Genomic DNA, 24,513 nt, shown 5'->3' with positions numbered 1-24,513 from the left:
CACACTCAGGGGGACCAAAAAAAGTGTAGAAATGATGGAGAACAACTACCAGAAATCTTGGGAGAGTGATGTCAGCAAGATAGTGGGTTAGTTCCAGCCCTTGATCTCCCCAGAGAAATACCAATTTAGCAACCTTCTATGGAAAAAATACCTTTATGAGAGCTCTAGAATCCAGGTAAGAGGTTATAGCACCTGTGTAGAGCAAAGAACTAAGAAAAGATGTAAGGTGAATTAAAAAAGGGTAAGAAGGATTTACCGATGTCACCCCTTCGCCAAGCTTACATAGCACAATGCAGAGAGAGAGCGAAGAGAAAGAGAGAGAGACAGAGGGAGAGAGAGATCCTCTCAGCCTGGGAGTTCTGCTGTGAAAAGGAAAGTGAAGTGAACTTCTAACTTTTCTACAAACCCTGGCATTAGGTCCATATACCCATAGGCTCTGGCCCTTGGCATTAGGCCTATCTGTAGACCCTGGCACCAGGCCCAACTGAGGACCCTAGATCCTGGCACCAGGCCCACTCAGCTGCAGATCCTGGCACCAGGCCTATCTGCCCACAAACCCTGGCACTGGGCCTACCTATGGGCCTTGACACCAAACCTGCCAGTCTGTGGACCCCAGCACTAGCCCCACCCGAGGACCCCATCACTAAGTCTGTTTATGGATTCCAGACCCTAGCACCAGGCCCACTTGTCTGAGAACCCTGGCACTGAGCACACCCTCCTGTAGACTCTGGCACCAGGCCCACCCAGATTGCTGACTGGGGTGACTGCTGAAGGGCTTTCCCTGCCAAAGCCAGCCTAAAAAGACTGGAAGAGGTGACTGCTTCTTCAAATGCACAGACATCAATGTAAGGCTACAAAGATAATGAAAAATCAGAGAAACATGATGCCATCAAAGGAACAAAATAAAGCCCCTGTAACTGATCCTAATGAAATGAAGATCTACGATCTGCTTGACAAAGAATTCACAATAAGTTTTGTTGTTTTTTTTTTTTTTTTTTTGAGACGGAGTCTTGCTCTGTCACCCAGGCTGGAGTGCAATGGCACAGTCTCAGCTCACTGCAACTTCCACCTCCCAGGTTCAAGTGATTCTCCTGCCTCAGCCTCCTGAATAGCTGGGATTACAGGTGCCCACCACCACACCCAGCTTATTTTTGTATTTTCAGTAGAGACACGGTTTCATCATTTTGGTCAGGCTGGTCTTGAACTCCTGACCTCAGGTGATCCACCTGCCTCAGCCTCCCAAAGTGCTGGGATTACAGGTGTAAGCCACAGTGTCTGGCCCAAAATAATAGTTTTAAAGAAGTTCAGTGAATGACAAGAGAACACAGATAGACAACTAGGCAAAATTAGGAAAGCAACACATGAATAAAATGAGAAGTTCAACAAAGAGATAGAAATCACAAAAAAGAACCAAACAGAATTTCTGGGGCTGAAGAACAGTCACTGAACTGAAAAATTCAGTAGAGAGTTTCACCAACCTACCCAATCAAGCAGAAGAATGAATCAACAAACTCAAAGACAGGTCATTTGAAGTTAGCCAGTCAGAGGAATGAAAGAAAAAGAAAAAAAAAAGTGACAAAAACTGTGGTATTTTTACAGGACACCATAAGCAAACCAATATATGCATCATAGGAGTTTTAGGGGGAAAATAGAAAATGTACGAAAGATTTATTGAAATAAATAGTGGCTGAAAATTTTCCAAATGTGGGGAGGGAAATGGAGATCCAGATTCATAAAGCCCAAAGGACCCTAAATAGTTGAACCTAGAGAGGTCTACACTGAGACACATTATAATTAAATTGTCAAAAGTCAAAGACAAAAAGAATTTTGAAAGTAGCAAGAGAAAAATGACTCATCACTTTCAAGGGAAATTTCCTCCTCACTGCCCAAGACTATTAGCAGATTTCTCAGCAGAAACTTTGCAAGCTAGAAAGAGTGGGATGATATACTCAAAGTTTGCAAAGTTTTTACTTTGCCACCAACCAAAAAGTACTATATATGGCAAAATTGTCTTTTAAAAATAAAGAAAAGATAAATACTTTCTCAGACAAACAAAAGCTGAGGGAGTTTCTCATCACCAGCCCTGCCTTATAAGTGCTAAAGGGAGTTCTTCAAATTGAAACAAGAGGATGCTAAACAGCAACATGAAAGCATAGAAACATATAAATCTTACTGGTAAGATAAATATATAGACAAATGCAGAATAATATAATATTGTATTGGTAATATGTAAGTCACTTTTAACTCTAGCATAAAAGTTAAGAGACTAAAGTATGAGGAATAACCTATGACCATAAAATTGGTTAATGGATACACAATATAAAAAGAAGTGAATCCTGACATAAAGTGCTGGGGAGAGGGAGTACAAGTATAGAGCTTTGCGTGTGATTGAAGTTATCAGCTCAAAATAGAACAGTATAACTATAAAAAGTGCTGGTTATACAAGATGAATAAGTCCAAGAGATTTACTATACAGCATAGTGTGCATAGTTAAAAATATTGTATTGTATGCTTAAAAATTTGCTCAGCAAGTAGATCTTATGTTAAGTGTTCTTATCACATAATAAATAAATAAATAAATAAATAAATAAATAAACAAACAAACGGTAGAAGGAAACTTTTGGAGGTGATGGATAGGTTTATCTCATAGATTATGGTGACTGTTTCGCTGGTGTGTACACATCTTCAAACTCATTAAGTTGTATAGATTAAATGTATATAGCTTTTTGTATGACAATTATTCCTCAATCAGCCTGGGTTAAAAATCTAAGCACACACACAAAACAAACAAACAAAACAAAAAATAAATCTTGGTACTTAGGGAACAAGACGGGGGCTCTGAGGTTGGATAGATAGTGATCTCTTGGTTCTTAATCCTGGAAAGAGGACAAATGCCAAAGTGACTCTCAAGGATTTCCAACAAAAAGGAGACCGCATGGCTTCCTTAGGAAATGTTGAAAGTCAGCCGGTCCAACCCTTCCTTGTACAGTTGAGACACTGGGGACCAGAGAGGGGAGGTGACTTGTGCCAGGCTGCACGAGTCAGCAAAGCCACGATGAGCATTTGGGGCACTCACCTTGGCATTTGTCTCAGTGTGCTACTGCTTCTCTTTGTTGCAGAGACAAGTTTAACCTATCAGAAAGTGTGGAGGCGTTCTTGACTCTTCCCCTTGTCTCACATCTCAAATCCAGTAAGTCAAGAAATCTAGTTGGCTCTTTCCTCAAATTCGATCCATAGCTGGCCACCTCTCACGCCCTCCAGGGATTCTCATACCCTCCTCCCTGTCAGGAGCCTCTGCCATCTCCTAGGATTGACCCTTCTCCCTCCTTTCACTGTCACGTTACCTACAGTCTGTTTCCCAGGCAGCTGTCAGAGTGATCATTTAAACAAGTCGGGTCTTGTCAGTCCTGTGCACAAAACCTTCCAAGGCTCTACACCGCACTCTGTGTGGGAGCAGATGTCCTTACAACAACTCACTGGCCTTCCATGACCTGTGTGGAGACCCCTCATCGCTGTATCTCTCTGACCATGCCCATACTCACTCCTTCACTCTCACTGCAAAAACCACACCAGCCTCCTTGCTCTTGGTGGGAACACCAGGCCTGTTTGTTCCCACTGTGGGTCTTTGCACAAGCTCTTTCCTTGGCACATGTGGCTTGCCCTTACCCCCCTTAAAACTTTTGTCCAAATGTCCCCTTCTCAGTGGAGCTTACTCTAACCACAGCCGAAATTGTACCCACTCTTTCTCCCAGTTCTCCTGATTCCCCTTAACCTGTTTCTTTCTTCTTTCTGTAACACTCATTGCCATCTAACATATAATTTATTTATCTAAGTTTACCATTTATCTCTCCCACTGTAATGTGAATCCACAAAAGTATGTGTTTTTGTCTATTTTATTTACTGGTATATTCCCAGTTCATCTAAAGGTGCCTGGTATATAGTGGGTGCTCAGTAAATGCTGGTTGACTGAAATAAACAAATAGAGACCAACACGAGACAGGTCCTCCAGAGCATCAGCTTTGAACTCTGGTTTCTATTTTGCTTCCCTTGTTTAGTGTGTCCACCATGGAGGAACCCTCTCACCTTCAGACACACTCAACTCTTCCCCATGGGTTAGGATTAGTGTGGGGGTTGTCCTTCCGTGGCCAGCAAGTGGTGAGGTAGCCACATGGCCACAAGAACAAATGGCTGGAGGGCGTTGTTTCTTTACAGAATTCAATTTATAGGGTGCCTCCCCAGGCCTCCTCTGCTGTCTTGGTTCCCCTTGGAGCTCTGTGCTGCAGATGCAGAAACAAGGCCCTCATCTCAGACTGATGCTTCCTGGGGCTGGGATGGAACCTGCTCCCTCTGCATCCATCCTTACACTCTGCTCCTAGCATGTGACTCTGTCCTCTGTGTCTTTCTCTTGTGAGGAATGTGTGCATGCACGCATGTGTATGCATGTATATGTGTAGTCGTGTGCACACATGTGAAAGAAAAAGACCAGAAAGACTCCTACTCTCTCCTGTGGTGTTTGGCTCTTTTCTAGTGCCCCTTCCCCAAGCCTGTTTCTCTGAGAGAGAATTCCAGAAGATTATATTTTATTCTTGTCTTCATGCACAGAGAGCTCTACTCAAGGGCCTGGGGCTGAGGCGGTTTGGCAAAATTGCCTCCAGACTGCTGTATAAAAAGGCAGGCACTTTCCCCATTAAACCCCATTTCCATCCTGTTCTTGGTGTGACATAGAAGGTGCCCTATAGTTTGGGGAGGCAGGGGCGGGCAGTCCCTGGCCAAGGGCCCTGCTTTGTGAAGGATCTCATGCACTGGTTAATTTCCCTAGGAATTAGGTTTGTGCTCTGCCTGGAGACTGCACCCCCACCTCTGTTCTCCCTGAAGACGTTGCTATCCTCTGGGACCTGACTTTGGTCTTGCCTCCTCTGTGACCCTCTGGCCAGCTATAAGTGACCTTCCTAGGAAGGCTAAGAGCATGCTATCTGTGCCCCTTACCTGGTCATCTTTCCTTCTCTGGCTGTGACTCTTCCCTGCCTCTGTCTCTTCAATGAGGTCAGGTTCTTCAAAGGCAAACTGTCTACCTAGCTTTATTTCCCCCAGCCTGTAGTTGAGGGCCTGTTCTGGTGGGACCTTACCTGCCAAATGAAGGCGCCTGCTCCAGGCAGGCTCCTGAGGCCAATGACTGGGCCTGGCACATAGTGGAGGGTCAGTCAGTGTTTGTGGACTAGATAAACATGCTGTGTAGATGTTGGCCGCTCCTTCCTGAGTCCAGTCCATTCATTTCAACCAAGGCTGCCTGGTGACCTGGTATGTACTAGTTGCCAGAGGGGATATAAAGGTGAATAGACATGACTTCTGCCTTCAAGGGGGGCAACACAAAGTCCAATGGCTGCCCTATAAGACGAATTGTAGCTAACGGCAATCATAGGGAAAGGCTTGAAGGGTCTGCCCCACAAGTGCCTAACCTGAAAGGATGGGCTTGGTGGGAACTTCGTGGGACATAGGACCCTTGGAGTTTCAAGAATGTGCTGGCCCACGCCTCGACTTGCCTGGTGGGATGATGATTCCTGGTCCTTTCACAGGTTGGGGGGGAATTAAGGGCTTGATAGATGTATCTAGGCCTGTGAGGTTGGAATGGCAGGGGCAGGTTTATTGGGAAGCAGGGTCTCTTTGATATGCCTATTAAAAGAGGCAGGTTTCAGTTTCCCTTGCGGTCTGCCTAGCGGGAGATTCTCATGCTCATAAATGGCATTAATAACATTATCTGCCTTTATGTTGTCAGGAGGCCTGTCCCCTGCCCAATAAAAGGCAGGAGGAATAACAGGCCTCCCGTGTGAGACCATGTCATCCTTCAATCCTCAGTCCAGGGGACTGTTCCACAGAGCAGAGGCACGGCGAGCCAATCCTGCCACATCAGCTCTGGCTGCAGGGTCAAGAACTTTAGCTCCTACTCTGCCATTGTGCCCAAGCCTGGGGATCACAGCTGTGTCAGTGCCATGGCCCATCATGGGGGCAGTTCCGGGGCGATAGGCTACTGGCACCTCGGAGGCTTTCGCAGTCAGAGCCTGTGTACGGTGGGGTCTCCTCGGATTGCAGTGAGTTGTAGATGGCCCCTACACAGCAGGGGCAGGTTTGGCTACTGGGCAGGGGGCCTTTGCAGGCCCAGCCTACCCCACATCACATCTGTCACCATCAACGAGAGCCTCCTCACGCCCCTCAATCTAGAGATCGACCCCAATGCCCAGTGTGTGAAGCATGAGGAGAAGGAGCAGATCAAGTGTCTCAACAAGTTTGCTGCCTTCATTGATAAGGTGGGTCTGTGAGCTGTTTCCTGGGACTGTGGCTTAGGAAGGGGAAAGGGACTTGGAACTCGATGATGGGGTGGTTCAAATTCTGCTACTGACTAGCATGTGGCCTTGAGAACGTGGCTGAATCAGAGTCTTGGTTTTCAAATGTTGCCATGTAAGTCAAATGCAAAATGAATCTGAAACCACCAGACAGAACAGGAGGGTTTGCTGCTGCCGCTCACAGGCAAGCAGCAAGCATGATGTGTGTGCGCCGTCCATCTTCCCGATCTCACCGGCACACAGTAGGACAGTGTGGGCAGAGCAGGTAGCTCTGCCTAGGCATGTCTGGCCTCCCTCTTAGAGGAGATGCCACCGTCCCTAGCACGGAGCAGGAGCCAGGATGCAGAGGGGTCAGAGGCTCCTTGTCTGCTCCTCCTTGGTGGGGACATCATAGGAAGGCTGTGAACCCTTAGGACTTCTGCCTGAGGCACTTTATACCCTGCAGCACATGCATAGATTAAAGGCAGTGACTTGAGAAACTTAAAGCATGGTCCAGGGAGAGACTGTTGAATTGACTTTTCTGATGCTGCAGTTTCGCAGTCCTCCTGGTTGAGTGTATAGCTCTGGTTTCCTTTAACCTAATGATGCCCTCCCTAGGAGATCACAGTCTTTGGGGGAGGACGGCCACCAAAGTTTAAAGGAGCAGAAGCTCGTCTTCCAGGGCTGAATGGTGTGTATATCTACACCCTGGGACTGCATAAGAAGGCACAAACCAGGGCGATGGTGGGTGGAAGTTCTGCTCTCAGATCAACACTACATCAGAAGTGGGCATATCTGCACACAGAGGTGCTGGGCGTCCATTGTTAACATACTGCTGGCTGTCCAGATTACTCTTCCCTTCCATCAGCACAAAGAAGCTCACTGTAGAGTTAGGCAGGTTATTCATTGCACAAGAACACCTAGCAAGAGCAGGGAAGGTTGGAATCCAGCCCAGGATTTTCTTGCAGAGCCATGTGCCCTGGCAGGGGGCTGGAGGCATCTTTTCCTAATTTGCTCAAAAGCACAGTGAGAGCCCTGAGAGTGCAGGCTCAAAGGGGTCTCTGCATGTGGCCTTTTGGGCATCACCCATGAATGCTGCTGTCTCCGTTGAGAGGCGTCAGTTCTGGGTCTAGAGAGAGGAACTTATACCACTGCACCAGGCTGGCTTTCCCCTCCCTTGGGGTTGCTGATGGCCACCCTCTTCCCTCCAGCCTTCTTACTGCAGGCTCCAAACTGCATTGAGCTCCAGACTAAAGTGCATTAATATGGTGGGTTTAATCCTGCCAGAGGGCTGTCCCATGACCTGGGTCTGCACGTTAAAATCCAAGGCAGATGCCTTTTGGATAATCAGAGTTTTTGTTCCTTGTCCCTCAAGAACGGACAATTGGACAGTTGAGGGTTTGTACCAGGCTTGTGCTCCCAAGAGGTTAGGGTTGGAGAAGAAATCACCTGCTTTAGGGCTGGTAAATGCAAACTTCAGCGGGGGCTTGGCAGGTCACATGAATGAAGCCAAACTTGAGAGGCATGCCCACCTAGAGGGACAGTAGCTGCTGCTCACTCCAGCCACAGGCCTACCTAGCCTTGCCAGAACTTCTGGTATGTCAAGAGGGTCAGAGAGATCCAGATTCTTACTTGAAACCACTCAGTTTTTAAATGTTGGCAACTAATCAGATCGCTATAAAACAGTGTGCAAGGCAAGTAAGACATGCCTGTGGGCCTGATAGGGCCTGGAGCTGCCAGTGTACCACTGCTAATGTATTTCTCCTGTCTTGTTTTACAATGCAATTCAGTGAGAATGAGGCGAAGTGGTCTGGTTGGTGGCAGAGTTAGAGTGAGAGGTCTCCTAATTCCTGGTCTGGGATCCCCTGTCCTGGGCTTCAGTGCCCCAGCACCAGAGTAAGGAAGAGTCATGGTATGTACATTTAAAAATTGCTGTTGTACAAATGCCCACAAACTTAGCAGCTTAAAACAACACAAATTTACTACCTCAAAGGCTGATGTTAAGGTGTCGGCAGGGCTGCATTTCTTTTTGGAGGCCCCAGGGGAGCATCTATTTTCGGGGACATTTAGGCTTTTGGCAGAATTGAGGTCCTTGTGGTTGCAGGACTGAGGTCCCTGTTCTCTTGCTGGCTGGCTGCCAGAGGTTGTTCTCAGCTTCCAGAGGCTATCCACATTCCTTGGCTTGTGGCCCCCTCTTCCTCCATCTTCAAAGCCAGTAATAATGGGCTGAGTCCTTCTCATGTTTCAGATCCCTCTAGTGCAGGCACCTTTGGGGGGATCATTATTTGCCTACTACGCATAGAATGAAATATTTCTGCAGGATGTTAATTTCATTCTGTGTAGAATAAACGAATGTTTATAAATAGTGTGCTCTTTCTGGGAGGTGGGGTGAGTGGAGAGAAGTTACTTGGGGACTACTTGTGACCTGCACTTTCAGACTTTGCCAATAATTTGGCCTCCTGGGGAAGGTCACAGGCTGCTGCAGGGCAGGGGCCATCCTCAAGGGCAGAAAGAGCTCTGGGGGACCAGGGAAAACCTGCCCTCAGGCTTTCCCCTCAGTCTCTTTCCTCCTTCCTGAATGGCAGGTGCACTTCCTGGAGCAGCAGAACAAACTGCTGGAGACCAAGCTGCAGTTCTACCAGAACCGCGAGTGCTGCGAGAGCAACCTGAAGCCCCTGTTCCAGGGCTACACTGCGACTCTGTGGCGGGAGGCTGAGTGCATGGAGGCCGACAGCGGCAGGCTGGCCTCAGAGCTGAACTGCACGCAGGAGGCACTGGAGGGCTACAAGAAGAAGTGAGCATGACAGGGCTGGGATGGTTCTAGGCAGTGGAGTCGGTCTTAGCTGAGATCACACAACTCCTCCAGAAGCCGAGACTGCTGAAGGCCAGTGTTGCCCTGACGAGCTATCAGACACTTCTGCTTTACCGTCTGCTTTGTCTCGTGTCAGCTTGTAGTTCTTGCAGCCCTGTGCTGGGGGCCGGGAAAAGATTTATAGAGGAGAAGAGTTCCCTGTCTGGGAGGGATGGGACACACATCCAGGGTACAGACTGATGCAGAGATGAAGAGATAGGAACAAATGAAACAGGAGGAGCAAGGCCAGCAGGGCTGGAGAGGAGGAGCCCGGAGCAGTCAGAGCTAGGAGGGGGGGAAAGGGAAAGGCCCTGGAGAGATATCTGAAAATGAACTGGCTGAAGTCATTCCAAGTATCTGATGAACTTGGATTCTTCCTTTATTTATTCTGCAGATAAACCATCAGGTTCTCGTTCTGCAGGGCTCCACAATTTAAATACCAATGTAAATCTGGGTTTTCCTGAGTTGTTTAGCTTGTTCATTACCTAGTCTAAACTCACTGTGTCACTGTACTTACCTTGTAGATACAGACAGAGTGAAGGGTGATTTTGACCTCAATCAATCCTGGTAATTCCAACCCTCCTTGGGATTCTTGGAAGTTCAGGTTTTACCATCTGGCTGGACCCAGCAGTGGGTCCTCACCTCCCTTGGGGTGAAGCAAATGTAGACACAATCCTCAGCATGCAGGTGTCAAGGTCTGTCTCCCACTCTGGGGGTGTGCAGGCTGGTAATTATAGAGCTGAGTGCTTACTGTAGCCCCAAATGACCATGGAATTCAAAAGTTAGGAAAACAGGCCAGGCGCAGTGGCTCATGCCTGTAATCTCAGCACTTTGGGAGGCCGAGGTGGGTGGATCACCTGAGGTCAGGAATTCAAGACCAGCCCGGCCAACATGGTGAAACCCCGTCTCTACTAATAATACAAAAAAATTTAGCTGGGCGTGGTGGTGGGTGCCTGTAATCCCAGCTACTCGGGAGGGGGAGGCAGGAGAACCGCTTGAACCCGAAAGGTGGAGGTTGCAGTGAGCTGAGATCACGCCACTGCACTCCAGCCTGGGCAACAAGAGCGAGACTCCGTCTCAAAAAAATAAATAAATAAAAATAAAAATAAATAAATAAATAAATAAATAAATAAAGTTATGAAAACCATGTCTTCCTTGTGGGGGCAGGGCTGCTCCTGGGCTACAATCTCACAGGCAAGAGGAAGAAGGCTGGGCTGGTGGAGGAGGGTGGGGGAATGGCTTGAACAAGCGGTTGCTTCTAGGAATTCAAGTCCTTGGATATTGGGGCAGGGGTAATAAAACCTCATGGGGGTGGCTTCATAGAGCTTTATGTTTTGTACAGTGTAGAATTTAAAGGCTCTGTGGAACATCTGTCTGTTTTTAAATAATTCCACAAATATTTACTGAGTGACTCACTGCACCTCAGGTGATTTAGACCAAGACGCAAAGAGATTAAATGTCTTGCCTCAGGTTTTGCAGCAACTTCAGTTAAGCTGGGATCAGATACCAGGGACCCGGACTTCAAGTCCAGTGTCCTTCCAATGGGTTCTTTGTGGCTAGGAAATAGAAGTCCAGAGAGGCCAAGCCTCTTCTTCAAAGGCACAGAGAAAGGAGAAAACCAGGGAGTTTGGCACACCTGGGCTCTGGCCTGGCCAGGTCCTCAGTCCCAGGGGCCTTTCCACCTGGGTTGTTTCTCCTCAGGTATGAAGAAGAGCTGGCCCTCAGAGCCACAGCTGAGAACGAGTTCATGATGCTGAAGAAGGTGAGTGACCGTTCTCACATGGGAATAATTAAATCCTGGACACCGGACGCTCTGATGCTGCAGGCCATGTCAGGTTCCCATTAGCCCAATTGGTGGTGGTAAGGCATTGGAGCCCCTGGCACAAGAAGGTGGGTTAGTTTGGTTGCAGAAGCCATCGTGGAGCCCATGCAGGAATCCAGACAGTGCCGATGGAGCCTTCATAAAAAGAAAACCTCACCATGCTCCTGCTTGACTTTTTGAAAACTACCGGATTGGCTGAAATGTTCAATTTTAATTCTGTCTTGCTTTCTTGCGGGCATTGCCTTCCCCTGTTATCCCAGACTAGGGGTTGGTTCTCAGCTTGTTAATGATTTCAAAGTGTGACCGTCATTCAGTACAATTGGTGATGATGGAAAAGCCCGGAGGAACAAAACTGTGAATGGTTTCCCTTTTGTTTCATGCTGCTGAGTGAAAGTGCATGTGTATGTTCTTTAACAAGTAATGTGCTTGCTTGCCAGCCTCCTTATTTGTGAGTATCACAGAGTGGAGTGAAGGCTGGTGACAGATCCTCCAATAGAGGCTTGGCCTTGGTCTCAGGCAAGAGAGCCAGCTGTTTGAGTGCTGGTTGTTTCCTGACCTGGGCTCTGAGGACAACCTACAGAGAGGCTCTGTGACTGTCACATGCTTGTGCTCTGTGGGTCAGTCTGGCTGGCAGGCAGCAGCCTGACGTTCTGGGCCATGGTATCAGGCTTCCTTCTTTGGCAAGGTCCTCAGCTCTGAAGGGGGGTCAGACCTCTCTCCACTTCATTCCCCCAGAAGGTCTCATTTATGCAATGGGAGGTAACGTCATTGGCAGATAACAAAGGCTCTGTCCCTTCTGGGGGAGCCCTGAAGGTGAAGATGAGAAGTTTAGGTTAGACTTGTAAGTGCAGGGTGGCTGGGCAGGGGCAGGCCAGTGGCAGAGACAGTCACAAAATCCACCTTGTAAGGCTGTTGCAGGATTAAGTGAGTTTTAATAGAACATAGTAAGCCCCAGTGGGAGGAGGTGATTGTCATGAGATGATGGCCAGGCCAGGCTTCTGCGACCAGAGGGGATTTCTCTCTTGTTCGGGTGGAACTGGGTGATGCCCTTCCTTTAAGATGATTTGAAAGAATGTGGTGAATTCCCATGTCATGAAGTGGAGATCTGACAATTAATTTATTAATTCAGGTAGTGTAAAAACCCAAGCAGATAATCCAGGCCTCTACCTCTGGCCACAGTCTGGTTGATTAGATTTGTGCATAGAGCTACAGCTGATCTGGATTATTCAGGCCCCAAGGCGGGGTGAGCTGGGGTGACGGCATACACATAAATCCAGCTCTGTTGATCCCTGTATTAGTAGAATTCCACGTTACTCATTGCTTTGAGGCCATGGGCCCAATTCCAGCCTTTTCCTCTTAGTGCTACAGTTTTTAAATTTTCCTGACTTGCTGGTAGTTTTCTAATTTAAGAGCTGGGATTTTTTTTTTTTTTTATTTCCTGAGGAGATAGATCAGAAGGGGATTTGGAGTTGAGGGCACTGCTTGCTGTCTCCTACAGGAAATCCGCCTCCTTCAGTCACAAATCTCTGACACCTCCGTGGTGGTGAAGGTGGACAACAGCTGGGAGCTCAGCATGGACTTGGTTGTGGCCGAGATCAAGGCTCAGTATGATGATATTGCCAGCTGCAACCGGGCGGACGCCAAGACCTGGTACCAAACCAAGGTAGTCTGGAGGGCAGGGCTGCCCACTGAGACAGGAGGATAGCTGTGAGCCTCGAGTTTCCCTGGGAAACGCACTCCTGCACTCTAGAGGGGCTGCCGCTAAGGTCCTCGGTAGAGCAGGGCCAGAAGGCGGGAGAGCTGCGGAACAGCAGGTTGGCTGACTGGGTCGGGGACAGCAGCCTCTAGCCATTGTTTCTGCGTGTTTGCCTCTCAACCCGCAGTGTGAGGAGGTGAAGGCCACAGTGACTCAACAGGGTGAGAACCTCCGTAGAACCAAGGATGAGCTCAACGAGCTGAACTGCATGATCCAGAGGCTGACGGCAGAGGTGGAGAACGCCAAGCAGCAGGTTGGGGGGCGCTGAGACCCCACTCCATAAACCTGCCACTTCTTGTCTGCTTCCTGCTTCCCTCCTATCTTCAGGGACTGCTATCATTTGGAGAGGCATGTATTTGAACTGTGCCAGAGTACACTACTACAATCAGCATGCAAGGGCTCCTGTTCCAACTCCCACTATTCTCAAACTTCCGAATTCTTGTGGATCTGATAGGTGTAAACTGGCACTTAACTGTTATTTTAATTTTCATTTCTTTGGTTAAGTAATGATATGAAATCTTTCCTCATACACTTACTAGTTATTTGGATTCCCCTTCTAAGAACTGTCTACTCATATATCTGCCCATTTTTCTATTGTGGTTCCCTTCTATTTTCTTGGTGATTTGCAGTATTCCTTTGTCCATTCTATCTGGATTGTAAGCCTTTGTCAGTATACATGTTGCAATTAACTTTCTCTCAGTCTATCACCTGTCTGTTTGTCCTTTATTGAGCCCAAATCTTTAACCTGGATATGCCCAAATCCATCTTAAGTTCTTCCTTTAATGGTTTAGACTTAGAAGGTTTTGAGGTAATAGAGGTAGCCTCTTAAATTTCTCCCCCCTATTAGTTTTATAGTTTTACCTCTTGCATTTAGGTCTGTGATCCATCTGAACTTTATTTTTTTTTTTTTGTATACACAGTGAGTAGGGTTCTAAGTTTATTTTTCTACATATCATAAGAAAATAGATTATGTAATCCATCCTTTCGCCAGTGATTTGTAATAGTACCTCCGGCATAACACTGAGCTCCCACACATGTCTGGCTTAATCTCTGTCTTCTGCTTTCTGAGTTGCTGTTCTTCATCACTGCACAGGATGTATCACTAGTAATTTGTTACGGTTAAGAGCTAAATAATGAAATATGTGAATGGTTTACTTTTTAGATGTGAAATTAGAGAAGATTCGAAGTTGTCCCATGATAACAGTGTTTTTGTTCATTTGCTTCTGATACGCTTTCTTAAGTTGGGTGAAGGGAGGGGCTGTAGTTAGCATGTCTGGAGTTGTTGCACGTGGGAGCTTCTTTCAGCAAGATGATCTCAGCAGGCCAAAGAGTGAGACCCTGCACAGTGGCCTTTGAATACCTGAGCTTGGTGCTAATTAACTGCATAGCTTAGGGCAAGTCACAGCCTTTTGGAGTCTTAATGTCTTCATTTGCATAATGGGAACAATAATGCCTGTAGTGACAAGCTTGCAGAATAACTTTGAAGGCACATGTACCCTAAAACTTAAAGTATAATAATAATAATAAAAAAAGATAACATCTATGAAAGTACCTTGTAAACAAACAACAGTATATGCAAGTATAAGGTAATATCACTAATAATGATCATTCCTATTTCAGTGCTAACATTTCCTCCCTCTAATGGCTCACCTGCCAAACTCAAGTCAGTTTTATGGAAAAGTGTACAAAAATGAAGGAAAAAAAATCCAAATGGGCCCTGTCCCTGCCTAGTTAATTTTCCATTTATATGTATTTCTTTTAAATAGTATTAAGTTCAAAAAGTAACCATTTTGAATGGAGATAAAATAGGATGACCAAGGCCACTGGAGACCCACCAGAGTCCCCACAACCTGCACCCTTTTCAAACTCCTTCCCTTCTGTCCATCCCCACAGCGCTGCAAGCTGGAGGCTGTGGTGGCCCAGTCTGAGCAGCAGGGTGAGGCAGCCCTCAGCAATGCCTGCTGCAAGCTGGCTGAGCTGGAGGGAGCCCTGCAGAAGGCCAAGCCGGACATGGCCTGCTTGCTCAAGCAGTACCAGGAGGTGATGAACTCCAAGCTGGGCCTGGACGTGGAGATCGTCACTTATTGCAAACTGCTGGAGGGCGAGGAGATCCAGTGAGGACAGGGGCTCCAGGGTCCCTTCATGTCCCTACTCAGAGCTGGACTGAAATCTTCCAGGCAGAGAATGTTAAAACTGGGAAGGACTCTAGAAATCATGGACTCCAACTGTGTCCCCATTTTGCAGTTAGGGAAACTGACATCAGAGAGGGGAACGGGCTTGCCCAAGAGCACAGCCAGTTAATGGCTCAGCTAAAATGTACCAGTCTCTGGGCTGGCCACCAATGCTCTTCTCCCTCCTGCACGGCCCCTCAGGCTGGAACCTGGATCTCATTCCAAGGCCACTACTTGACCCTCTTGGCTGAAAGGATGTTTCTGCAATCAGCTTCAGTGGGTTCTTAAAGCTGGAATCATTCAGAAAATTAGTTAAAGGCCATTTGATTTGGGATGTGCAAAGAATCCTATCAACCTAGATAGCCTGGTGTTCAGGACCAGGGAATAGAAATGAGTGGCACAAGTTCTGTCCTTGCAAAGGAAGACAAGACAGACATACATCGGTCCTCCAGGGCCTGGGGTTAGTGGCCCAGGGAAGCTGTCAGAGAAGGAGGCTGCCTTCTCAACTGCTGAGGAGAAGCTATGCTGACAATTTGAGCCAAGAATTCAGGGCAGGTGAAGCCAGTGTGGGGCAAGAGTGATGTGTATTTACACCTGGGATGGTTGCATGGGCCTCTGGACTTGGGATGGCCACATCGTTAGAGCTTCTAGCTGGGTCCCTTCAGGGCGGGGAGGCTAGACTGGGTAGTAGAGTATAGAGGTGAAGAGCACAGGCCATGGGCCCACTTTGGGTTCAAATCCCAGCTCCGCCACTTGTTAGCATGTGACCTCTTTATACCTCAGCGTCTTCAGCTGTAAAACAGAGACAGTCACAAAATCCACCTTGTAAGGCTGTTGCAGGATTAAGTGAGTTTTAATGGAACATAGTAAGCCCCAGTGGGAGGAGGTGATTGTCATGAGATGATGGCCAGGCCGGGCTGCCCCCATAAAGAGGGAACTCAAAGGCCTGGTTGGCTTTAGAAACCCTCCATGAAGCGGCACTGAGGGCAGCCCGGCCACGCTGCTGGAATTGCTCCATGCTTGACTCAATCACACACACTTTTCTGTCAGCTTCCTTGGGGCTTTGGGTGAAGCCACCGGAGTTCTCTCTGCATTCAGATACTTATGCCCCCAACCCACTCACTAGCATTCAGTGAGCAGCTGGCACTTGCACTGATTTTCATTATGATACTAATAATTAATGGATTAATAACTCAATCAGAATTATTAGTACACATCCCCTATGCATGTGATTTTAAAGTCGATTTAGCATATTGTGCTATGTGTACTGTGGCCATTGACCTTTTAAGAGACTGCCTCCTCTTGGCATTTAAAATATTTAATTTAATTACATAAGTAATGCTCACTGCTGCCAATACAGAAAATAAGAAAACAAAAGCATTCAGAGCCACTCAACTCAGAGATAGCTGTCACCAGCACTGTGGTTCGACAGGCACCACCACGGGCACTGTGGGTTCCTTGAAAGGGCACAGTCCTAAGGCTGTGGCAATGCCAGACTGAGTGGCAGGAAACTGAGCCAGATGCATACATCCTCACTCAAAAGATGAGTTAAGAAGTGTTTTGAGCTGGGCAGAATGAGGCAGGGTAGGGCTTTCCTGGGGATAAAGGTTTGAAGTGGGAAGCTACAAAAGGGGAGACAGAACAGAAAGTGCAGAGAGGTGTGAGGGAGGAGGGAGTGTTTATAAAAAGCCCACTGTAGTGGTAGAAATGTCTCATCGTGAATAATATATACATATTTTTTGAGACAGAGTCTCACTCTGTCGCCCAGGCTGGAGTGTAGTGTTGCAATCTTGGCTCATTGCAGCCTTCTCTTCCTGGATTCGAGTGATTCTCCTGCCTCAGCCTCCAAAGTAGCTGGGACTACAAGTGCCTGCCACCATGCCTGGCTAATTTTTCTATTTTTAGTAGAAACAGGGTTTTGCCATATTGGCCAGCCTAGTCTTGAATTCCTGGGCTCAAGTGATCCACCTCCCTCAGTCTCCCAAGGTGCTGGGATTACAGAAATTAGATATTTATAATGTTGGTAGCAAACATATTGGATTTCCTTACTATGTGCCAGTCTCCATTTTGGGCACTTTCCATGTAGAACTCAATCAAATTTTACAATAATCCTTTCAGGCGGGTATAATCATCCCCATTTTATGCTGGGGAAATTGAGGCACAGAAAGGTTAAGCGACCTGCCCAAGGTCACCCAGCTAGTAAGTGGCACAGCCAGATTTAAGTCCAGGCAGCCTGGCTTGAGAGTCCAGGCTCTCAACCACACCATACTCTTCAGCCTCCCTCTGCATTGAATAAAATCAGGTAGATGTCTGGGGTACCATTTAAAATCATGGTATAAAAATGAATCTGTTTGAGTAACAGGCAAGCTTTATTCCTGCTCAAAGACATCTAGCTAGGTAGCAGCAGCTTCCATCACCACTTTGGCTTTGCTGGCATTTCCAGCCAAGGGACCAGGAGGATGCCCCCCTCATCTCTACTTCCCAATTCACCAAATTTCCATGGCCTAAATTTCAAACGTGTCATAAAGTAGCCTTTTGGATCCTGTAAGCTAACATGCTCCTGTCTTTTTGGGATCCCAGCAAGCAGGACCAACACTGGTGCTGTCTGCAGCAAGTGGGTGGCCTGCCCTTGCCTCTTAGGGCCCCTCTCCTCCTTCAGCATGGAGGAGAATAGGTTTGATGCAAAAGAAGAGGAACTCAGCACTAACCATACACTCTCTCCTCTCCCTGCACGATGTGTGAAGGCATGGGCTCAGTCAATATCTGTAAGTTGGGTGTGTGTGGGCATGGCTTTCTGGGATGTCAGCAATCTTAGCATCTAACTGATGACCAAGCCTCTGTCTATGGAGTGGTAGACAAGGGACTCCTGAGCTGATGTCTCTGGGATCCAGACAAACTGATGACCTCAAATATTTGACCATACATGGATCCATCTGGAACATCCATGAAGTCTAAGTCAATGAATGGGGCAAATTCTGAACGCCTATTTGGTTCTGCAAAAATAGCTTAAGCCTTTTAGTTACACACAGAATACTACTCAAGTGGTAGCATGTTCTAGTAAGAAAAAAAGCTAGGTTTATATTCTGATCACGTGGGTCTTTGCAGGCAACTTGTAAATCTCTATCTAATAATCCAATGTACGCACAGCCCCTGGGCCAGGTGTCTGATTCCCGTCCCTCCATTCCCCTCACCTCTCTAGCAACCATATTTCTAGATGACTCCTCTAGTGTGATATATCAGTTTTTGCTCAAAGATTGTATGAACACACCTTAACATCAGCCTGGTCCAAGTAGAGTTTGGTGTGCAATTTGCCAACCATACTCCTGAAGAAGCAGATGGCAGTGGGTTCAGGTTTGCCTGTAGTTTAAAAAGACTCATGTTGCTGGTCCCTCAGAGAAGGAAGATAATTAATCATTGGTTCTAAAGGATTCTGGGTCATAATATGTCTGAGATGGAAGAGAATTCTGACCCCTGTCTCTGTCCACAGGTGTGAGCCGTTCCCAGGGTGGTGTGGTCTGCGGGGAACTGGACTCCACTGCTTCCCGTGGCACAGGGGGTGTGGCCATCAGCAGTGGTGCACTGTGCTTCCCCTCTGCAGTGGGGGCCTGCTCCAGTGCTCGATCTGTGCGGTTTGCATAGAGGGGGTGGGACTCTGGACTGACGTGTTCTGATGGGGGCAGTGTGGGTTGGGGAGTGGAAATCTTTTCTCTTGCATGCCCAAATGTCAGTTCAGTAATTTCCCCTTACAGAGAACCCAGAACTAACTCTCCTATTTCCTTCTTATTGGAGTTAACGTTTACTTTTTCTGTGAAAACCCTGGGTTTGACATTATTTTCACTTCCATTGCTTCTCCCCTTCCCTGTGGTCCAGGAAAGAAATAGAAAGGCTTCTTTTGATATAGATTTCTCGGTCCTTGTCTTCCCCAATTAACTTCAGGCCAGCAGATGTTTATTTAGTCCTGACTGTGTGCCAGATCCTCTTGGAACGGAGCCAGCTAGAGGGTGTGGAGTATGTGGGAACATCTCTGTGCTTTACCCTTGGATGACAGGGGCTCCAGAAGCTGCCTCAGCATGGAGGGGCGGTGGGGTGCGGAGCGGGGCTCCTCACTTGCTCTGAGAGATTGTATATTCCCAGAGTCCCCCAACTATTCATGTGTCCAGATTGAAAGACTGACGGAGGCTCATCAGCTGGGTTTATACTGTTGGTTGCCTGGAAGTTCATTGTATTTGCATGATTCCTGTACGGTTTCTTCTTTCTTTTGGTGTGCTTGATTAACTATCAATGGAAAAAGGCTTTTTCTTAGTAACCAAGTTAATGCCTGCCTCCTTCATTGTCTTCCCAACCCACCCAAAGCCCTGACTGTCTTGGTGCATCTCACAATGTGGTCCACCGACCACCACTTGCATCAGAATCCCTGTGGGGTAGTTGCTAAATGTGCAGATCCTGGGCTCCATCTGGAACTCTCAGTCAAAAGTTCTAGGGATGAGCCCAGGAATCTGTATTTTAAGAAGCTTCCAGGTGATTCCTAGAAGAACTAAAGCTTGAGAACCACAGGTTTATGTGGGTAGAGGGAAGAGGAGGGTCAGATAATTCTGGCCATGGAAGTGACTGTCCCTCTGATTCTCACTGGATCAGTCTAGCCCCTTTGCATTTCTCCTTTGTCTACGCTAAAAGATCAGAGCCATGGTCTGGGCCACACACATACCAGGGCAGGGTGGGGGCAAAGGTACAAAAGGGGTGAGGAAGGGAGCCTGTATTTGTTAAACACCTGCTAGGTGTCTGGCACATTATATATGTATTTCATTAATTTCTCACAGCAACCAGAATATTATCCTCATTTTACATATAAATAAATTAAGGCTCAAAGAAGTAGCTTTACTAAGTTACCCAGCTAGTCTAGAATTCAAACTCAGGTCTAGGGAATGCCGCTGTTCATAAATGTTCCCACAGCATTTCCTTAATTGCTCCTCAGGCTAAACATTCTGGCTCATCAGATGCTCCTGGAGGAGTTCTGCCTGATGCTCCTTCACCAGCTGTCTGACACTTTGGAGATGAGATGGAAGGTGACACATGGGGCCTCCTAGAAGCATTTGTAGAAACATCTCCCCGTAGCTTCTGTTCTCCAAGAATCTCGGACGCATCGTACCATGGGACAGTTAATACAAGCCTCTTATATGGGAACCCAGGATCAAAGCTCAGATCCGTGGTTGGAAGGCGTTTGCCCTGATAACCTGGTCAGAGGCAATTGATTGGTGAACTATGTGTCTGGCCTACTCTTGAACTGACAGTTCCCTAGAAGTCCTACCTAGGGCTGTCTCACCTGTATGTGATGAATGGAGACAGGGGTTTCTGAGGGTCAACTTTCTTTCACTTGTTGTGCAGGAAGAACTATTTCTCTCACCTTATTTTATTTGGAACTTTTTTTTTTTTTTTAAGCCTGACTGGGTAGGAAACATTTTGCCACAAGAATGCATATCTGATCTCATGACACAGAAAAGTCTTTAAAAGGTTTTGTTTTGTTTTGTTTTGTTTTTTCTTTTCTTTTCCATGGTGCTCAGGCACACTGCCAAACCTTCTGGTACCAGCTCCGGACCCGCCAAGGCAATGGGTTGGCACCCTGGCCTAGGGGTGGTGTCTGGGGGAGCAGGGCCTGGCCTTTTGACTACCCGCGGGTTCGCTCCCCACATCCCACTCACTGCAGATGGGCGACCCCCGAGGGTCTTTAAAAAACCTCTGTGCCAGGACGCACTAGGCACCTAGACTTCGGAAAGGAGGGCACCGACCCCGGCCACGGTGCTATGGGCATGTCACGGGGCAGCCGTGAGCAGCCAACAACTCCCAAACACCTCGCCACTACCCCAAAACGGCGGGCAGGTCGCGCCCAGCTCGCCCTCCCGTCCCTCCCACTGGCCCCTCACCACTGGGTTGGAGGCTAAGGGCGGGACGGGGGCAGTCTCGGGCAGGGGCGAAGGAGGGCGGCCGGGGCCCAGGCGTGGAGGGCGGGCGCGTTTGAGAGAGGCACAGGCGGCGGGATCCCGTCGGACGGCAGAAGACTCGGCAACCAGTCCAGAGGCGCCGAGGCGCGAACCTTGCTTGCGCCAAGGACCCAAGGCCCCTGCGGACCTGATCCCAGGGGCTCCAGCCCGGCCCACGCCGTGCATCTGGAGATGTGCCCAGGGTACCCGGTGGCTGGACGTGACAGTGGGCAGGCAGGCAGGGCAGGGCACTGGGCGACCCGTGAGGAAAGCGAGGGTGGGGGTAGGAGGGGTGCGGCCCCTGACTCTCGTGGGTGGGGAGATGGGGGACAACGGTGGCCTCAGCGGGAGACAGAGCTAAAGTGGGGACCTGCAGAGAGGACCTGCAGGTCCCTTGTTACACTGTAAACTGTCCCCACCCGGGTGGCCTGCGGACCACCGAGGCTGAGGAAGTCCTGCTGGCCTGGACGGTGACTCGCCTTCCCATCCCGGGTCTCTCGCATCCAGAGGACCAGCACTGCACAGGCGCCGTAATAGAGAAGAGCCTTTGAATGGTTCTCCTCGGCCACGCAGTTCTTCTGATGTCTTCAGACTTTGTTTCAGTGACCACAATGGCCAGGCAGTGACTTGACCTGGGCGGACGGAGGTCTATCCTAGTAGGGTGGTGCTTCCCTTGTCTCTGTCTCCCTGACCAAAGGGTCTTGCAGGGGCCTGCCCATCACAGTCCGGATCCCACCGAGTTTGAACAGCATTTAAGCCAGGTTAAAAGGGTCACGAGAGTGGCTCTGAGGAGGAAACAGGGTCTCAGGGGGCCTTCGCTGTCCTGGGGCATGGGACTGTGGACTGGGGAAGGGTCTGTGTTTCCTTTTGATGGTGGTGGAGGGTGGCTATTTGTCTATGAGTGCCTTGGGTATTTTCTTCATTTTTAATGCGTAAGCTTATCATGCCGTCCCTGCCTCACTCCACTCCCTGGCTGCTCCCCTGCCAACATGCGGGAGCCCCCGGTTTTTGAACAAAGCAGAAATGAGCAGGGCTTTCCAGGCATACCCAGGTTGGGGGTTGGGGGTTGGGGGAGGCAGGAAGGGGGCCTGAGGCTGTGTGAACTAAGCCTCTCCCATTGCTTGTTCTGCCTGGCACTTCCCTACACCCAAGGAGTGTGGCGCTTAGTGCCCATGTCGTTGCTGCTCTAATCTTCAATGAGCAAAGCACTTAGTACAGTCACCTCCTAATTCTCATGTTCCCAGAGAGAGACAGGGGTGTGAATAACCCAGACAAGGGGACATTAAGTCCCACACGGTCATGTCCGTGTCTACACAGAACATACTTGCTAATTTTCTTGATAATATGGTTAATTTGTATTCCTCACTATGCTTGGCTAATGTGAGTAGTAACACAAAATTCTATTTTCTGAGATCCCAAAGATTGAAGCAGGGAACAGTTAGAGACACCGGCTGGGGGAAGGAACTCTCTTGGGCGTAGGTGTTTGTGAGGATGGGTTCAAGCAGAGTGGGTTGAGAATTGGTGGTGGAGTGTTAGTGGTTTCAAGAGAAAGGAAAAGATGACAAATCCCAAGAGTACCTCTTTCTATTATCCATGCTTCTAATCCTCTGGAAGCTTTGTGTGTTTGTGGGGAAGGATATCACTAACATTTACATAAGAATTGAATACAGACAGCAGGTCTGATTTTCTCTGATGCTGGTGTTAGCTGGGTTTGTGATGTTTCTAAGCAGGAGGGAGCCCAGGGCAGAGATCTGGGCTCACTCCAACGGTCCACTTTACTGTTTGGGCCTCTTGAACTTCTGGCTTTTCCTCCATCTCTCAATTTCAGGTCACTTGACTTCTTCGGAATTTTTTCTTTCTAATAAAATGTTAATCCCTAGTTACCCTTGGACTGTACTCTTTGCATTCCGAGGGGAATAGTTCTTTGATCAGGAGAGAGCTGCAGGAGCCCCAGCATCCTTTGAGCCAGAAGAGCTTGCTGTGGGTTTTTGCTGTTGGCTGCAAGGAGGGCTGGGGCAGAGGCTTACCTCCCGATAAGCAAAAGGCACCTCTGGCCAGCTGAGTCTGTTGAATGGTATTTGCACACAAAGCACGGAAATGTGTTAAAAAATTCATTCCTATCTCCCAGGTCCTGGCTGTTTGACTTTTCAATCCACGGTGCCGTTATTTTTTGGGTATTAGATTTGCCATTTTTGTTTTGCTCAGCCCAGATCCATGGTAACATTAAGCTGTTTTCCCCAAGCATAGACTCACTGTAGCATCTCAGAACCACAGGAGGCAGCAGACCTGGTAAGGACTCTACCCACTCATCTCATAGACCCCAGACTGACATGCAAAGCATGAAAGCCTCTTCCTGCCCAAGGACTCACCGAGACCTGGCAGTCTTGGCAGAATTGGGGCTTAAATTTCCATTTCCTGATGTTTCAGCCCCCTGGGATTTAAAGTTTCCTGTGGGTGAATGATGTTCCCTAAATTGGAAGTTGGCCTATTGTGATTGTCACCATGCCCTCAGGGCCTAAAGAGCTGGGAAAAAGGAGGCAGCAGGCAAGAGACCTGGAGGAGGCCCGCCAGGTGTCAGCCAGCAAACCTCAAGCAGAGCAGCAGCCTGAGCACTCAGAAGCAGCCAGCAGCCTCCAGTGGGGCTACAGCCCTTTGGGCCTGAAGTGAGGATGCACAGGGCCCTAGCTTCTCCCCTCAGGAAAAGAGGCTGCTGGATGGGGCAGCAGGGGGCTGGCAGATGCCTGCCTGATGATGGTGACAGCTAATGGGGAGATGGAGCTGAGGGCAAGAGGACTGGATGTCTCTACCTCCTGCTGCACCAGCTACCTGCATTCATCCAGCACATACCAGGCCTGGCATATCTTGGAGCCGCATCCTGGGACTCAGTGGAAGGTCAGAACCAGGAGGAGATACTTCCTGTCCTTACGGAATTTCCAGCTTGATCCAGACACACCCATTGACATCCCTGGCCCAGATCCGCAGAGACAAAACCAGAGATTCTCAGGGTTCCAGACACTATGTGATGGGGGCGGGGGAGAGCTGGGGAGTGTGGGGGTGAGGGTGGTAGCTTTGGGGAGCAGAGGATGGCCCTGAGCAAAGGCAAATGGGAGGAAGGATGTGGAATGGCCTATGTGTCCACAAGGAGTATGTAGGAGAGAGTGGCTCTGGGCTGCCTCAGAGGGTAGGCTTGTCTCCTTGGGGTGGAGTCCATGACTGGGAGGATGAGCACTGCATGGAGGGGTTGGACAGGACTGAGGAGTAGCTGGGGAAGGAGGTGATGGAGGAAGCCTGCATTTGGCATAAGAAGCACACACATGTGCCAGGAAGTGACTTGAGCCAGGCAGGAGAGGGTGAGAGCAGTGAGTTTGGGATGGAGTTCTGGATGCTGGGAGTACGCAGGGTGGGTCGGGGAGAAAGAGGTCATTAGTGGGGAGCTGGGCTGTAGTCCAGGCCTGAGGGGACTGAGGGCGACCAAATGGAGTCAGACTGTGGAAGTGGACAGGAAGCAGCAGAGTTTCTGGGGGGTGACTGGGGAAACACTGCATGGGGCTGGGCTGGGGCTGGTCAGCTGGAGATGAGGCAAGAAGGGAGTGGAGAAGTTGTTCACAAGACCACACGCCC

At 48.6% G+C, this 24,513-nt stretch overlaps 1 protein-coding gene across 1 annotated transcript; it reads left to right on the top strand.

Annotated features, from left to right (window-relative positions):
* Positions 1–31: 31 nt before the first annotated feature.
* Positions 32–18,556, top strand: LOC116480069 (keratin, type II cuticular Hb5-like). The gene is made up of 10 exons (XM_058426190.1): positions 32–82; positions 434–601; positions 5,874–6,302; positions 8,903–9,111; positions 10,870–10,940; positions 12,460–12,653; positions 12,874–12,999; positions 14,640–14,862; positions 17,653–17,682; positions 18,405–18,556. The coding sequence occupies exons 1-10, from the start codon at positions 32–34 to the stop codon at positions 18,554–18,556; spliced, it is 1,653 nt and encodes a 550-aa protein (XP_058282173.1).
* The last annotated feature ends 5,957 nt before the right edge of the window (positions 18,557–24,513 follow it).

Source organism: Hylobates moloch, unplaced genomic scaffold, assembly GCF_009828535.3.
Source record: "Hylobates moloch isolate HMO894 unplaced genomic scaffold, HMol_V3 SCAFFOLD_13, whole genome shotgun sequence".
Classification (NCBI taxonomy): Eukaryota; Metazoa; Chordata; class Mammalia; order Primates; family Hylobatidae; genus Hylobates; species Hylobates moloch.
Note: the sequence above shows the minus strand (reverse complement) of the source record. Positions and strands in the feature narration are given on the sequence as shown.